This window comes from Labrus mixtus, chromosome 2, assembly GCF_963584025.1.
Source record: "Labrus mixtus chromosome 2, fLabMix1.1, whole genome shotgun sequence".
Taxonomy (NCBI): Eukaryota; Metazoa; Chordata; class Actinopteri; order Labriformes; family Labridae; genus Labrus; species Labrus mixtus.
This window is the reverse complement of record NC_083613.1, coordinates 3,027,647-3,042,968: the sequence shown is the minus strand read 5'-3', so window position 1 is coordinate 3,042,968 and position 15,322 is coordinate 3,027,647. Positions and strand designations below refer to the sequence as shown.

The following is a 15,322-nucleotide window of genomic DNA, read 5'->3' as shown; positions in this document are numbered from 1 at the left end:
GTGTATTTTTGGTAAAATGGATATTATAGTTTCATTGAGGTAGAAATAAACTGAACACATAATGAGCACTTGAACGCAACCTTATAGGTCTGCCCGATAGCAGCCAGTGACGCCCCAAAAACTGCAGGAGGTGGTTGGCTTTGCAGGACACTCCTGCAGCACGTGCGTAACCCCTCCTCTGACTCCCTCCATGGTGGTTTTTATAACGCACTGTACGAAACTCTTGTGTCATTGACACTGTCGGGGGGGGGGGAGAGTAACAGTGATCAGTCCTGGCAGTCTGCTGAGAACATTTGTCCACCATGGAGGGCTCTGATAAAACACAAATGAAACAAACAGCGGAAACAAAGGAAGATGTAAAAGCTTGTGAAGAGGCTCCTTCTGTTCAGAGCTCCACAGAAGACTATGGCTCCTGTCTGAAGCGCACGAGGGGCTTCATCCCGCCGGTGTACCGGAATGAGCTCGTGCAACTTTTCAAACTAGCGGGACCAGTGGTAAGACTGACACACATCACTGTAACTGTAGAGCACCCTGTGTGCGCTGTGAATGGTAATGGACGTATAACGGGCAGTGACGTAAACTGATGTGAAAGGACAATTAGTATTTCAATGTTTGAGGCTATTCATGTGTCCCCCTCTCTGTGTGTATGACCTATGCTATTATTTTGTAATAAACCTATAAAGCACAAACAAGTATGCAATACATTCTGTGATATGTGGCCTAAGTATGAACTAAAATAGGCTAGATTTGAAGCAGGACTCGTAAAATATAGCCTAACGAGGTTTGGGATTTTTTAAAGGCTACATAACAAAATGACCATCATTACAGTTGGGAGCTTTTAGGAACTTAAGAATCCTGGGGCTCCTGAAAAACCTCATGATGCATGTTGATTAATGTCTCAATAGTAAGAGACTGGCTGTAATATTTTACTGTATCATAATTACATACAGTGTGTTTGTGTGTGTGTGTGTGTGTGTGTGTGTGTATGTATTCATTACAATATTGGAATTAATGTGTACTATTTGATAGAATTTAGTTTGTTATACATAATCACCGTTTTAATTGTATAGCCAAATCTAATCAGAATATATTTGCTAGAGAAAAAAGTCAAGTTTTTCACATCGCAGACAAAAAATAATTCACTAAACTTTTTGGGTAGTTTTTTCATAAAGTATTTATATATATAACAAGACTTGGCAGTACGGGAAAAAATATATTTTTCCGTATCGCTCGACATCGATGTACAGTTGTGAGATAAAGCGGTGTCCTGTTAAAGACAGTGGCCTAAGAAAACATGCCTTAGAATATCGTTCATTGACCATAAGTTTCTAATTAAACATACTAAAGAGGAGTTTGTCATTGAAAATCAGTGTCTCTCTGAAGCTTTACAATGGACACAGGACATCAGCTGCTGCCAACACCAGCTAAACGTGTTTATGTGAGCTCAGCGTCTTTTGGGTAATGATTACTTCAGCATTCATCTTTGACAAGGTGCCTTGTTTTTTCATCTCAGTTATCCTTTCACCAGAGGCCAATTTATTTAGATAGGTCTCTTCTTCTTTAAGACACACAGACCTGGCAATTAAAAGAGTCAAATCATTTAATAAAGCAGTTTTAGGTAAACATTATGTATCTCTACAATCTTCAGTGGAAACAGGATGTCCTGTGAAGAGGCTGCTATTAAACATAAAATAAAGTCCTAACAATTTTGGTCAACAATGACCTCTTTCTTCTCTTTTTCTTCTCTGTCGGTTTGTTCCTCCCATATTTTTCTCATAAACTCCTACTGGCATGCACTTTATATCCACTTTGAACCAATGGTAAGTGGGCGTGTGCTCTCTATCACAGTCAGCCTGTTTGAGCTTTCCATATTGACTTCAATCATGATCCACTATCAAGGTTGTTTCACCCCGTAGCCCATAGTCTTTACTTTATTCATCGTATGATTCCTCACACATCAGACTTTCTGTGATACTGTTTGTTTTTTTGTGCTCCAGGTCATTTCCCAGTTGATGGTTTTTATGATCAGTTTCGTCAGCACTGTGTTCTGTGGTCACCTGGGGAAAACCGAACTTGCAGGAGTATCATTATCAATTGCGGTGAGATGTTTTTGAGTCTTTTCTGTGTCTTTATTTGTATCTCATGCTGCCTTTATAGGGTTTAAATCCTTCCTTCGATGTTTGTATTTTTCCCTAAATCATGTTATGTTGGTTGCAGGTTGTGAACGTCACAGGTATTTCCATTGGCACTGGCTTGTCATTAACTTGTGATACCCTCATATCTCAGGTACTCCTCACCAGAGGATGTTCTTTCACTTGATTCATATTACACAGACAAAAGCAGTTCCACCTTAGTTCCCAGGTTGTCCTGGGGTTCGCTTTAAAACAACTCCACAATGAGCTTTTGTATCAAGTTAGTTTTCTTGACTGGTCAAACCCTTGTTTTTTTTTGTGCAATGCGTGTTTTCCAACTGTGCTTATTGAAGAGTCCGTCCGCATGTTTCACACAGACATATGGGAGCGGTAACTTGAAGCGTGTTGGTGTGATTCTCCAGAGGGGGATTCTGATTCTGTTATTGGCCTGTTTCCCCTGCTGGGCCATCCTCATCAACACTGAACCCCTTCTACTTGCTGTCAAACAGAGCCCAGAGGTTGCCAGGTATGTGATGAAGAATCTGACAAACAACTAACAGCTTTAGCAACGTTTTTACTGAGAATATTGTACGATTGGGATGGGATAGAAAGTGAATAAGGGTAAGAAGCATCTACAGTCACCCACTGACGACTTTAGTATGAATAGCAAACAGTTGCTTATGTACACATTAATCAGATACTGATCAACATTAGCATTCATTTCTAGTTGTGTTTCCGGCCACATTATAAATGTAAAAACAAAAGGGACTATGCTTTTGTTAGGTGGGGGTCATTTCTGTAGTAGATGGACAATGATGAAATCGTGAAACAGACTGTGGATCATCTTAGATTTATTCAGCCGTGGTCAGACAACACAGAAACACAACACACATGGATGACAAAGTGCAGACCATCGCTGACTCATGCTGACCAAGATCTCACAATCGCTTGCAATCATTAGCAAAGTGGCCGAATGGCAAAGTCTTCATCACACAGTGTTGCTTATATTCTGCTAGAAGGTACAGTCCACAAATTCCTTTCCATTAGGGTACATCACTATAAAACAATAAAGATGACATGACACTGATTTGTATACGTAACAGATGTAGACTCTTTGTCTAGCAAACAACATATGGTTGGCTCCTATCCAAATGTAGATCTGCTCCAATTTAGATGTTTCACCATATAAGGTTACAGCTTCACAGACCCAAAAGAAGAATTACCCTAAGATGGTTGACACAATTCAAAGATATATGAATGAATTCATGAAAATACATACTAACAGCTTTTCACTCGGTTTTGTCATTACCATGTTCTGTGGGGATTTTCTGCCCTTTAAGTCAGCTGCTTCAGCAAGTCACTAACATGTTCTGTACTTTTGTGCTGGGCAGCTTGTTTACAGAAAGACACTTTGACACAAATGTGTAAAACATTTCAAATAACTCATTAAACAAAGTTGACCAATTTGTAACTTGGTAATTCAACAAAATACTGAATTGTTACTAATTCCGGCCATGACGTTACTAAATGTTAGTAAATTCCGGTCATGACACCTATGCAGCAGTCTGTGGCATAAAACACATTTTCGTCTGTATTAGATATAATCCAGCAACGTTTGATCGTAGTAAAACCTATAAACTACTTCCTTAGTGGCACCCACAGTTATTTAGTTATTAATGAAATTGAAAAGCTCACTGTTCATCACTTTTGTCTTGAATGATATATTAAATAAGATAAGCTGCCAAATAAGTCCAAGACCAATGGATAAGTCATGCCTCATAACCTCTTACTTGATATTTATAATATGACAAACAGTATTATGCCACAAGCACATCATTTCACAAGCATATTTGTTTCTTGTCTTTCTGCATGAAGTCTCTCCCAGCTGTATGTGAAGATCTTCATGCCTGCACTGCCAGTGAGTTTGGCGCCTTCTGAACCCTGTCTTTAACAATAATAATTGTGATATTATATATATATATTATAAGAGGTTTATACATTTTTAAAGTTTATATAAACGTGACTTGGATTCCATTTTTTGTTACTTCTTCAGGCCGCTTTTATGTACCAGCTGCAAGGCAGGTATCTTCAGAATCAGGTACAGCGAAACAGACTAATTGTTTTTAAAGTTACAAACTGCTGGACCCTGGTTATTGATATTTATATTGACTCCATGTTGTTCTGTGGTCCACAGGGAATTATATGGCCTCAGGTTATAACTGGAGCAATTGGAAATGTCTTCAACGCAATTATCAACTACGTCTTACTCCACTGTCTGGATATGGGCGTTGCGTGAGTTTTTTAAAATCCCTTTTGCCATTGACCTCATTATTTAGTCATGAAATATACAAATGACTGTTTTTTTACAATGGACCCAACTCACTGTCGGGACAGAAATCAATTTAGGCAGGAATATTTCATCTATAACTGATATTTGTGATTAAGAGAATGTTTGAGCTTCACTTTCCTTTTCTTGCTCAATAGGTGTCATTTATCTCAGACTTTAAGCTCATGCCTTAGAGCATGATTTGAACCAAATACTATGCTTTTGTTTTGAATGTATTCAGTATGAGCTTGTTTCCCAGGATCCATTTTCCTATAATATTTAGCTCCTTGTTTACGATGGCAGTCAGATCAGCAGGTGTTGTTGTTGATGCATATACTACAGTATCATCTGCATATGTAGTTCATTTAGCATTCATTAATACAAAAGGTAAATCATCGGTTTAGATGACAAAAATCAATGAAACAAGTATCTGAATTTCTGTTATGATTTAATAACCTTTCATTAAGAATCTAATGATCATGGTAATACGTTTTTACTTTTAGCAACCTATTCATACTTGTTGCTAACAACTACATTGTACCAATCTGTCTCTTTTGTGTTTGCTAAAAGTGGATCTGCTGCCGCCAATGCCATCTCTCAGTACCTGCTAGCTGTGGTCTTGTATGTCTACATCTGCTGGAGGGGCCTGCATAAGGCCACATGGGGAGGTCAGTCATTTTCAGACTTTTGTATCGAGTTATTTGAATACATAATAAAAATGTATTGTAATGTATTAACATAAAGGTGAGCAGAGTCGTCAGCTTGAAAATCAGCTTGAGAGATAGAAAGAGTCAAAATATAAATGCAGTGTGCCATTTCAAATAAAATTTGTAATGGTCCTAAATAACATTGATGCATCATGCAGCCATTGTCGATTTGAAAAAATGTGGAAATGATCTGCGAAATATATATTTGTGTGTTTGAGATGTAAGTCAAATTTATCTGGATTACAAGACATCAGCTTCCTCCTCTTCCTCATTCAGTAGCTGAACACCTTGGACAGGAAACACATCATTCCCGAATCAAGAGACAAGTAGAATATTACATCTTACCATTCAATGACAGTATTTTTTAGATAACGTTACTCCATGAAAACATACCTGTCGCGGTCTGACTGTAAGACTCTGACAGGGTTGTAGGCTGCATTTGTTGCTGGAGATGATACTGATCTCCTTTTTAGAAAGCTGGAATAAAGTCATTATGCTGGTTGATACAATATATATGTGATATAGACTGAATGGGTTTGTGTTGAAACAACTGATAACTATGATGCAAAGAAATAAGACACAAAGTTTATAACGAGCATATTACTCACCAGTTCACCAGCAGCAGTGCCAGCTCGGTATCGGACTTACAACCCACTGTTCCCTGAAGCTCTCTCCAACGTGTAAAAGCCTCCTGTTGAACGTGATTACGCTGTTAGACAGACTTACAAGCAAATATTTTAAGGTTGTAAAGTGACATATTGGGGCTTTAAGTGAAAATAACTCCCAACATTCCTGTGTATAATGTTTGACAAAGTAGTTTCAGTGTAACTGTGTAATGTGGTGGAGAGGATAGGAGAGGTGACAGTAATGACGCAGGTGGCTGAGGAAAACCTTTGAAAAGGTTCTGTCATATGTCATATCACCTTAACCATTTACACATTGAGTGACTCATTTAGGGTTTTAAGCACACTTCACGGCATCTCAAAGAATCCCCTGCAGTATTATTTTCTGTATGGTGATTGTACTCAGTGAGAATAACAAACTGCTCTTACATGAAATGAAAAAATGGAAAGATAACCTGTCCCACTCTGACCCACAGGTTGGTCAATGGACTGTCTGCAGGAATGGGGACCCTTTGTCCAGCTGGCGATCCCCAGTATGCTCATGCTGTGTCTTGAGTGGTGGATGTTTGAAATGGGAAGCTTTCTTGCAGGAGTGATTAGTGAGGCCGAGCTTGGAGCTCAGTCCATAGTTTATGAGCTGGCTGTTATAGCCTATATGGTAAAGACTCTAAATGTTTTCCCTTTCATTAATGGTGTATTAATTGTAAATTCTTGTGTGTATCCTTTTTTTTTTTTTTAAATGGCCCTATAGGTAAGAAACCGCACCTTTAATTCATTTTAGGTTATCATGTATCTTTTTTCCCCATAGTTCCCATTGGGTTTCGCCGGTGCTGCCAGTGTTCGGGTTGGGAATGCACTTGGAGCGGGAGATGTAGAGCAGGCTAAGCTGTCCTCCAGAGTCCCCATCATCTGTACTTGTAAGAACCAATGCATAAGGCACACGTTACATTGAACATCTTCTCACTGAAACTAATTTAATGTCAAAGACTAACACTCTTATCATATGCACAATGTTTAAAAAAAAAGAGTAAAATAGTCAGAATTTTCCAGAAGTAATGCATCCCGTTTACTGAAAGCTGCAGTTAAAAATGTAGTAAGGCATAAGGAACATGGGCTGTAGTTTAAGCAGACCTCAGGAATGTAGGAAGCTTGCTCCTCAGGTTTAGGGCAAGACAAACTAAAAGCTGCTTCCCTTTCCTTGGTTTTGATCCTGGGAACAAACCTCTCCCTGAAGACCTGAGGGGTCAGGAAGCATCAAAGCATACAAGTTAATCAGTTGTATATTGAAGATCAAGACCAGGAGGTGTTTCATTCATAAGTGGTAGCAATTTAAAACCTATCCTTTGCCACACATGAAGTCAATGCAGTGATTTAAGGGTGATTTGCTTCACTCTCTTAGTGTTTGTGAGTACTCTGCAGGCAGCAATCTGAGCGCGCTGCAGAGGTCTGTGATTGTCTTATTTCTTTTCTTAAACCTTTGAAGATAACATTACAATAGTCCTGCCTGTTCGAAAATAAACTCACAGAAGGTTGTTCTGTATCTTGTTTAGACAGAAATCGTTAAATTCTCGCTATATTGTTGTGCTTTTATCTGGCAGATTTATTTATTTATCTTGGTGTAGCTGCTAAAATTATTCCAAAAGGTGGGTTACAACAAGATTATCAGCCTGATTTGTAATTGTATTTTATTCAAGGTTAGCCTTGACTTTTTTAAACCTTCCTCCTTTGGGCCTTAAAGGGGTCATATTATGCTTTTTCTGGTTTTATATGCTCTTTAGCATATAAAATTATATACTCCCCCTCCCTCTCTCTCTCTCTTGCTCTGAAGCTAATGTGATTCTGCTCTCTTTTGCTGTCTTAACACTCCTCAGGAGTCGAGAGGGATTTTTTTTAAAGGCAGTTTTGCTATGTTGAACGCAGAGACTTATAATACAGAGGCTCTGGTTGCACGGAGCCTGCAGAGCGCGCGCCTGCACTCTCACGCGCTCTCTCTCTCTCCCCCGCTACCTCTCGCTCTCTCTCTCCCCCCGCTCCCTCTCTCTCTCTCCCCCGCTACCTCTCGCTCTCTCTCTCTCCCCTGCTACCTCTCGCTCTCTCTCCCCCCGCTCCCTCTCTCTCTCTCTCTCCCCCCCGCTCCCTCTCTCTCTCTCTCTCTCTCTCCCCCGCTCCCTCTCGCTCTCTCAGGCACGCAGCAATTTTATGAATAAATGAAAAATTAAATAAGACCAGGTCGGAAATATACTTGGGCCCAAGTTGTTGGTAATAAAGTTGTCATTTTTATTGTTCTGCACTTTTGTGTGTGCAAGTTCTAGCACTAGCCCTTAGTAGTCCTACAGTGTGGCTGCCAGCGGTCAATAATAAATAATATTCTTTTTATGAATTAATTTGCCTCTTGCATGAAATGAATGTGTGTAGAAATAGGCCTACAGTGTATTTTAACATCTACCATAATGGTGGTACTTGGAGAGCCAAATATTTTCGGAGGTGGTACGCAGTCCAAAAAGTTTGAGAACCAATGTTATATGGTTTACATAACAATTCTTTATTTTACCGATATAATTAATAAAATATTGAATACTTATTTTTATGTACTAAATATTATATGTAAAAAATATATTTCCTGCTGAATAAAACAGTTTGTTTGCTGCTGACTTCCTGCATTAGTATCGCAACTTCCCAGCTGATCAAGTTTCTTTTTTTTTCTATTTCATTTTGTATTTTTTAAAGTTTCTTCTCTGTTAGGAGTCCGCTGCTCCGCCAATGCCATCTTCGTAAGGAATCTCCACAACCTTTTTTTTGTCCTTCCAGCATGCATGTCTGTGTGTCTGCAGGGCCCTTCACTCATGCCCTTTTATGGGCATTAGTGGGCGGTTACCTATGCTAATTAGGAATAACATGCATGCGTTTTCAACTTACGAACACAAGGAGATAAGAACACAGCTGCGAACAATTCAGTCATATAAGAACATGTTGGTGAATCTGACAGAGAGTCTTCTTAGAAACCTTCATAAGATGATGAAAATTCTTAAGGACAATATTGGTGAATGAGGTCCAATAAACTGATCAGTAATGCTATCTCTGTGACTGGCAATAACCCAGACTCACTTGAGGTTACCGTTGAGAAGAAAACAAAAAAAAAACAGTTCTGACCTTTCAAGGCAATCCTTTACAGAGTTCCACTGATCGACTTAGACGCTCCTTTGTTCCAGCAGCAGATAGATATTTAAAGTTGTTGCTCTGATTCATGGCTGTAAATGATGTCTCAAATGGTTTCAATGGTGTTTGTTATTTATTTACTTGTTGTGTATCGTGATTGTACTGTCAATATTGTTTATTGTGTTTATGAATTGACCAGGTGGAAAATTGGTTTCCTCACTGGGATTAATAACGTTTTCTAATCTAATCTAATGTAAAATTTACTTTTGGTACATTGTCAATTCATGAATACTTTGTATTTTTTTTTTGTTTCCTTCTATGTTACCACGGCAGTCATAATCGCATGTTTCATTGGAGCTGGTCTCAGCATCACCAGAAATGTCATCGGATACATCTTCACATCAGAGCAGTGAGTCAACTCTTTGACACGAGATCCTTCACTTCCTCTCACTGAGTGATTTATTCTGTTGTTTAACCAGCGCTCGTTGGCAGTCAACGTGACATAGCAGGCTCGGTTTAGCATTGCTCTTCAGACTTTTATATATTAACGTGAGTTCAACGGTTCCAAGGCCACATGAGGTCTGCCAAACAATATATATTCACAAGTTTGTTCCACATTAGTAAACATACACAAACATAATCTATGCGAGTCATCACATAAGGTCATTAAAGCTTTTCCTAATTTGAAGTGACAAGTACGTCAATCTTTTCATCGAAGATGAATTGCTTCATTTGACAAAAGTTATCAAATTATTTTGTCAAATTATGTGTTTCTTATTTTCTGCCAGTGGAAAAGTTTTGATAACATTCAGTTTTCTTATCAGTTCATTGTATTTATTGATCATGTGGATAATTTTTGTATACAGTAATATAGTGTAAAAATCATCAACTACAGATGAATTGAAGTTATTTGTTCTTTTAGAAAGAGGCGTTTTTCTTCTAATCACAGTAATGACTTGGAAGAATCGCCTTTCAGTGCTGGTCTTGCAGTCCTGATTTAAAATCTGGATTCTGCCCAGTCTGAGACCGAGACAAGACAAAGTAAAAATGCTTTTGATTCGAGTACCACAACACTCCCCTAATCTCTGTCTGCATATCTTTTCAGAGACATCATACAGAGGGTCGCTGACGTCATGATCCTGTTTTGTTTCATGCATGTTTTTGATGCAGTAGCGGTGAGGACGTAGTGTTTAAGTCATCATGATATCAGACATTTTACAGAGATGTACAGAATGTGAACAGACCCCTGAGCCGATCTCTGTTTGATTTCAGGGTGTGACTGGAGGTGTTCTCCGCGGCGTAGGGAAACAGCTAATCGGTGCTCTGTGTAACCTGGTGGGGTACTACTTCATCGGGTTTCCTATCGGTGTGTCGCTCATGTTTGCAGCAAAAATGGGCATTATAGGTAAGAGTAAATACTGTCCAGGTGATTTACTGCTGTGTGTTGTCTTGTCTCCTGCTTCACAATTTATATTTAAAAAGAATCTGAGAATTTTTCTTCTCTTTTTGTGTAGGTCTTTGGACGGGATTTGTCGTTTGCGTGTTCATGCAGTCCCTCTTCTTCCTCATATTAGTTTGCAAACTGGATTGGAAGAAGGCTGCTGAAGAGGTGAGTACCAACAGCCCTATGACCAATAGAAATGATCCTTCTAATTTTGTCTCAACGTGCCTTTTCAAAATAAATCTTCCTACATTGATGTGACCAGGCTCTTGTGAGAGCAGGTGTGCAGGTCAAAGAAGAAAAAGAGATGACTGGGATTGAAAGTACAGGTGAGTTCTGACACACAAACTGAACATTAAAGGCTTTCTATGTGATTTTTCACACTTAAATGTAATATAAATCAAGTATATCCTCTGAAAATAACTCTGTGAGTCATGACTGTCTACAATGGGTGTAATACCCGAGTCCCACTGTCTGTGATGTTTTCAGAGTTTTCAGAGTCCTATCTTCAGTTTGTTTACATCGCCAGGACGGCCGGCTGGCTCCTCCCCTCACGTATAAAAGTTGTTTAATTGAGGGACTAGAGAAAAGAAGAATAACATACTGTACTCACTGCTTAACTGTGTTTCTAGATCACGCTCATTTCAGGTAAATTTACATGCAGTGTGAAGATACGAGCATGATAAAGATCGCTAGCATTAGCATGCTAACACAACAATGCAGCGCCAGTTGTTTTGGTTTCATGCTGGTGCTCAAGGGCGACATCTGCTGGATCAAAAAATCACATATAAAGCCTTTAAATGTGTAACAGTATTTTGTCATGACTCGAGATTCTCCATCAAACCCTCAGACTCCAATCACAACCAGGCTGAGGTCAGTACGACTGAATCCATCTATGAGAATGCTGAGGTGGACAACAAGGACGCTGAGGTGCATAATCCAGAGCAGAAAAAGTCCATTACCACTACAGTTGGAGGTGTCCTGTCTATAACACAACTCGTTTTACGCCGTGGTTTGGTATTGCTTCTCATGGTGGTCATCCTGATTGTTGGAGTGTTCGCCAGTGAATTCCTCATCAAGCTGCTGAAGTGAGTCTGTCAGATATTTAAAACTGGCATTCAGAGTGGTTGGTTGTCTATTAGGTGAGCTTCATGTTCCATAAGATAACAATGACTCACCTTGTAGTGTGAGATGAATCCACAGAGGATCAATGCCCGACTGCAGTTTAGTGCTGCATTTAGAGACCAGAACACATGTAAATGACCTTATAGCCCCTCTGGGACTGAGGGATGAATGGGTGATAAGAAAGTTAGTTTAGGTTCAGTTATAGTTTAAGAATATGGACTGGGAGTCACGCAAAAAAATAACAAGTTTGAAAAAAGGATTGTAGTGTGATAACTATGTTGCTCTCTTTCTGTCAAAGGAGGGTGTTTGTCTAAATGATAGCCACAACACATTTTATGAAAGCTCAAGAATTAAGAGTCATCATGATTTTGTTCAAGTCAGCTCATTGATAGATGACCAATATCACTAATTTAAAAGAAGCACTAATTCACTAATTCAACTTAAAAGAAGAAATGCTACATGCTTATCTCCGTTTGTGTTCACAATTTATTTAGTTTCTCAGGTGGAGTTAAAAAGAAGAAAAATCCTTGATGGGTCAATTTAAGTGTACCAGTTTGAAATGTTTACATACTGTGGATCTGATTAGAAAATACAAAGGTGAGAAACTTCAATGTGATTCTATTTATAGGTTTTGAAGTAGGAAGAGAGTGACACGTCACACACATTGGAGAGTCAGAGAGAGTTTTTGGATCTTTGTACCTAGGGCCGGAGTGGGACTGATTTTCAGCCCAGCCCGCTTAAGTTCACATCCTCTCCCTGGAGATATATCATTTTAGACTCACTAGTATATAAATCAGGATCACTATTCTCTTGACTTCTTGATCAAATCAAATGTTTCTGCATTATTCTAGCTCTGCAGAACTTCTGAAGCTGTAGCTTTATATAAGTAGCCTATGAATAGCTGAAATATAATGTACTATGACATTATTTTGTCTTGTAATGCACTTGTAAAAATGGCAGACAATATAAAATTGTTAAAAAATAATCCAGAATGTAATTAATTTCTGTGATAGAGTACATGGTCATGCAGTGAAGACATTCCTGCACTCCTACTGAACGTGCACGCGAGAGTGCTGCATGGAAATAATTGCCAACTTTCAGACCTCACAGAGCGTGTTTGTAAACTGAAAGCGTACAGAAACGGTTTGGTAATCCATGCCCACAGAACATCATTATTTACTGTGGGTACAGTTTTCGATTTTCCTTTTTTTTTGTCTTAACTGAGTCTGTGGGGTCTCGTGCAAAACAAACTAAACTCCCATTTTGAAAAGTTTCACTTGGACTCAGTTATTGCAACAAGACGCAGCAAAACCAAGAGAGAGTAGAAATACTTTGGCAGCAAGAAGCTGAACAAAAAGAGACAATTTGAAGTTTTGTATAAAAGACGAGATATTGCATTGCAGCAAATTAATTCAAAGAGATTTAACAGCAGTTAACTTTTTTTTCTCTCTCTGGTCACCTCGACATGCGAGGGGTACAGAGTGAGGAAGACCAATCACCTTCTAGTTTATTTGTCTTTAATGACGATCATTAATATATCTGGAGGGCAGGCTTAGTGAGAAACACTACAAGTATCCCCAGGCCACTTGTGTGAGAAGTACTGGTCCATATAGTCTAATAGTGAAATACTGCCTAAAACTACAGTATGAGTGCTTTCAGCTGACTTCCATGGCAACCTCAGCCACACATCTCCAGCCTATGATTCACTTGTATCTCCTCGCACAGTGTGCATACATGTGGTACCAAAGATAATGAGATCCGTGTTGCACAGTGTGGCTTGCAATAAACTTGTAATATTGCAAAAATTGCACTGTGTGTCTGTACACACTCGACAAGGGCAGAAGAACTCTGAGATGACTCATTTTCAATTGAGGTCTTTGGAGAATTGTTGTAAACAAATGATTGTATTATTTATACACATGCAGTATAAATATATAGATGTGCAAATTAAGTATTTAATAGTTTGTGTGTTTCCCAGCAACACAATCACCACTCGTTTTTATGACTCAGATTAATGAGCAGCATATTGCAGCTAAATACCAAGGACAGTAACCAAAGTATAAACACCATTAATACTAATGAATCATGTCAACAATACACTGTAATTACTTTTTATAATGAGTTTTCTCTTCATTGTCATCTCTCATTGTAAAGAAATAAATGATTAATAAAAACATGTTGGCTTTATTATGTCTTGGCCAAAGCTAACCGTGGGCTAGTTCTTTTGTTTCCCACAGACTCATAAATGTTCTGGCAAGCCGTCAACCGACGATCTTGAGGAGCCTAGGAGAGCTCAAGAGCTCCCAGGAAAGTAGGTGGTTAGTGACTGAGATTTATAGATAGGTACATGCAGTAATATGATGTACTGTATATGCACAGAGAGAGAGAGAGAGAGAGAGGAGCTCAGGGTGCCAGTTCCCCCGGTAGTCTAAGCCTATAGCAGCATAACTAAGAGCTGGTCTACACCAGCACCAGCCCTAACTATAAGATTTATCAAAAAGGAGAGTTTTAAGTCTATTCTTAAAAATACAGACTGTGTCTGCCTCCCGGACCCCGGCTGGAAGACGATTCCAGAGGAGAGGAGCCCGATAACTGAAGGCTTTACCTCCCATAGTACACTTAGAGACTGTAGGTACCACTAGCAGGCCTGCATTCTGGGACCGTAATGTTCTCGAGGGACAGTACGGCACTAGTAGCTCCTTAAGATAAGATGGTGCCTGGCCATTTAGAGCTTTGTAGGTGAGAAGAAGGATCTTGAATTCTATTCTAGACTGTATAGGGAGCCAGTGCAGAGAAGCCAACACAGGAGTAATGTGGTCCCTTTTCCTAGTTCTGGTCAGTACACGAGCTGCAGCGTTCTGGACCAGTTGAAGAGTCTTTAGAGATTTACCAGAGCACCCTGACAAAAGATAATTATAATAATCCAGTCTGGAGGTAACAAATGCATGAACTAGTTTTTCTGCATCATTTTGCGACAGGATATTCCTGATCTTGGATATATTACGAAGGTGAAAATAGGCTGTTCTTGAAATTTGACTGATGTGAGAGCTAAAGGACATATCTTGATCAAATAGAACTCCTAGATTCCTAACAGTGGTACTAGATGCCAGGCTGATGTCATTAAGGACAGTCACATCACTAGAAAAAGTCTCTCTGAGGTTTTTAGGGCCTAGCACAATAACTTCAGTCTTGTCTGAGTTAAGTAGCAAAACATTTCTGGTCATCCAGGTCCTAACGTCCGTAAGGCACGTTTCTAGCTGACATAACTGACTGGTACCATCGGGCTTCATTGATACATAAAGCTGAGTATCATCTGCATAACAATGAAACTGTATGGAGTGTTTCCTCATAATATTTCCCAGAGGAAGCATATATAATGTAAAAAGAATTGGTCCAAGCACTGAACCTTGTGGGACTCCATGGCAAACTTTAGTGTGCATAGAGGACTCATCATTAACATGTACAAACTGAGATCGGTCTGATAAGTAGGATTCAAACCAACTTAAAGCTGTCCCTGTAATTCCAAGCAAATGCTCCAGTCTATACAACAGGATCCGATGGTCAATGGTGTCAAAAGCAGCACTAAGATCTAACAAGACGAGCACAGACAGAAGTCCCCTGTCTGAAGCTAGAAGTAGATTGTTTGTAACTCTAACTAGTGCAGTCTCAGTGCTATGGTGGACTCTAAAACCTGACTGGAACTCCTCAAATAAACTGTTGTCATGGAGAAAGTCACACAGCTGTTTAGCTACCACCTTCTCCAGGATCTTCGAGATAAAAGGAAGGTTGGATATAGGCCTGTAATTAGCCAG

At 39.3% G+C, this 15,322-nt stretch overlaps 1 protein-coding gene across 1 annotated transcript; it reads left to right on the top strand.

Annotated features, from left to right (window-relative positions):
- Positions 1 to 188: 188 nt before the first annotated feature.
- LOC132980893 (multidrug and toxin extrusion protein 1-like) lies at positions 189 to 12,121 on the top strand. The gene is made up of 16 exons (XM_061047273.1): positions 189 to 494; positions 1,998 to 2,099; positions 2,218 to 2,286; positions 2,510 to 2,658; positions 4,008 to 4,050; positions 4,186 to 4,230; positions 4,327 to 4,424; positions 5,029 to 5,126; positions 6,265 to 6,446; positions 6,597 to 6,705; positions 9,278 to 9,353; positions 10,050 to 10,119; positions 10,217 to 10,349; positions 10,459 to 10,553; positions 10,651 to 10,714; positions 11,236 to 12,121. The coding sequence occupies exons 1-16, from the start codon at positions 303 to 305 to the stop codon at positions 11,475 to 11,477; spliced, it is 1,767 nt and encodes a 588-aa protein (XP_060903256.1). The 5' UTR covers positions 189 to 302; the 3' UTR covers positions 11,478 to 12,121.
- The last annotated feature ends 3,201 nt before the right edge of the window (positions 12,122 to 15,322 follow it).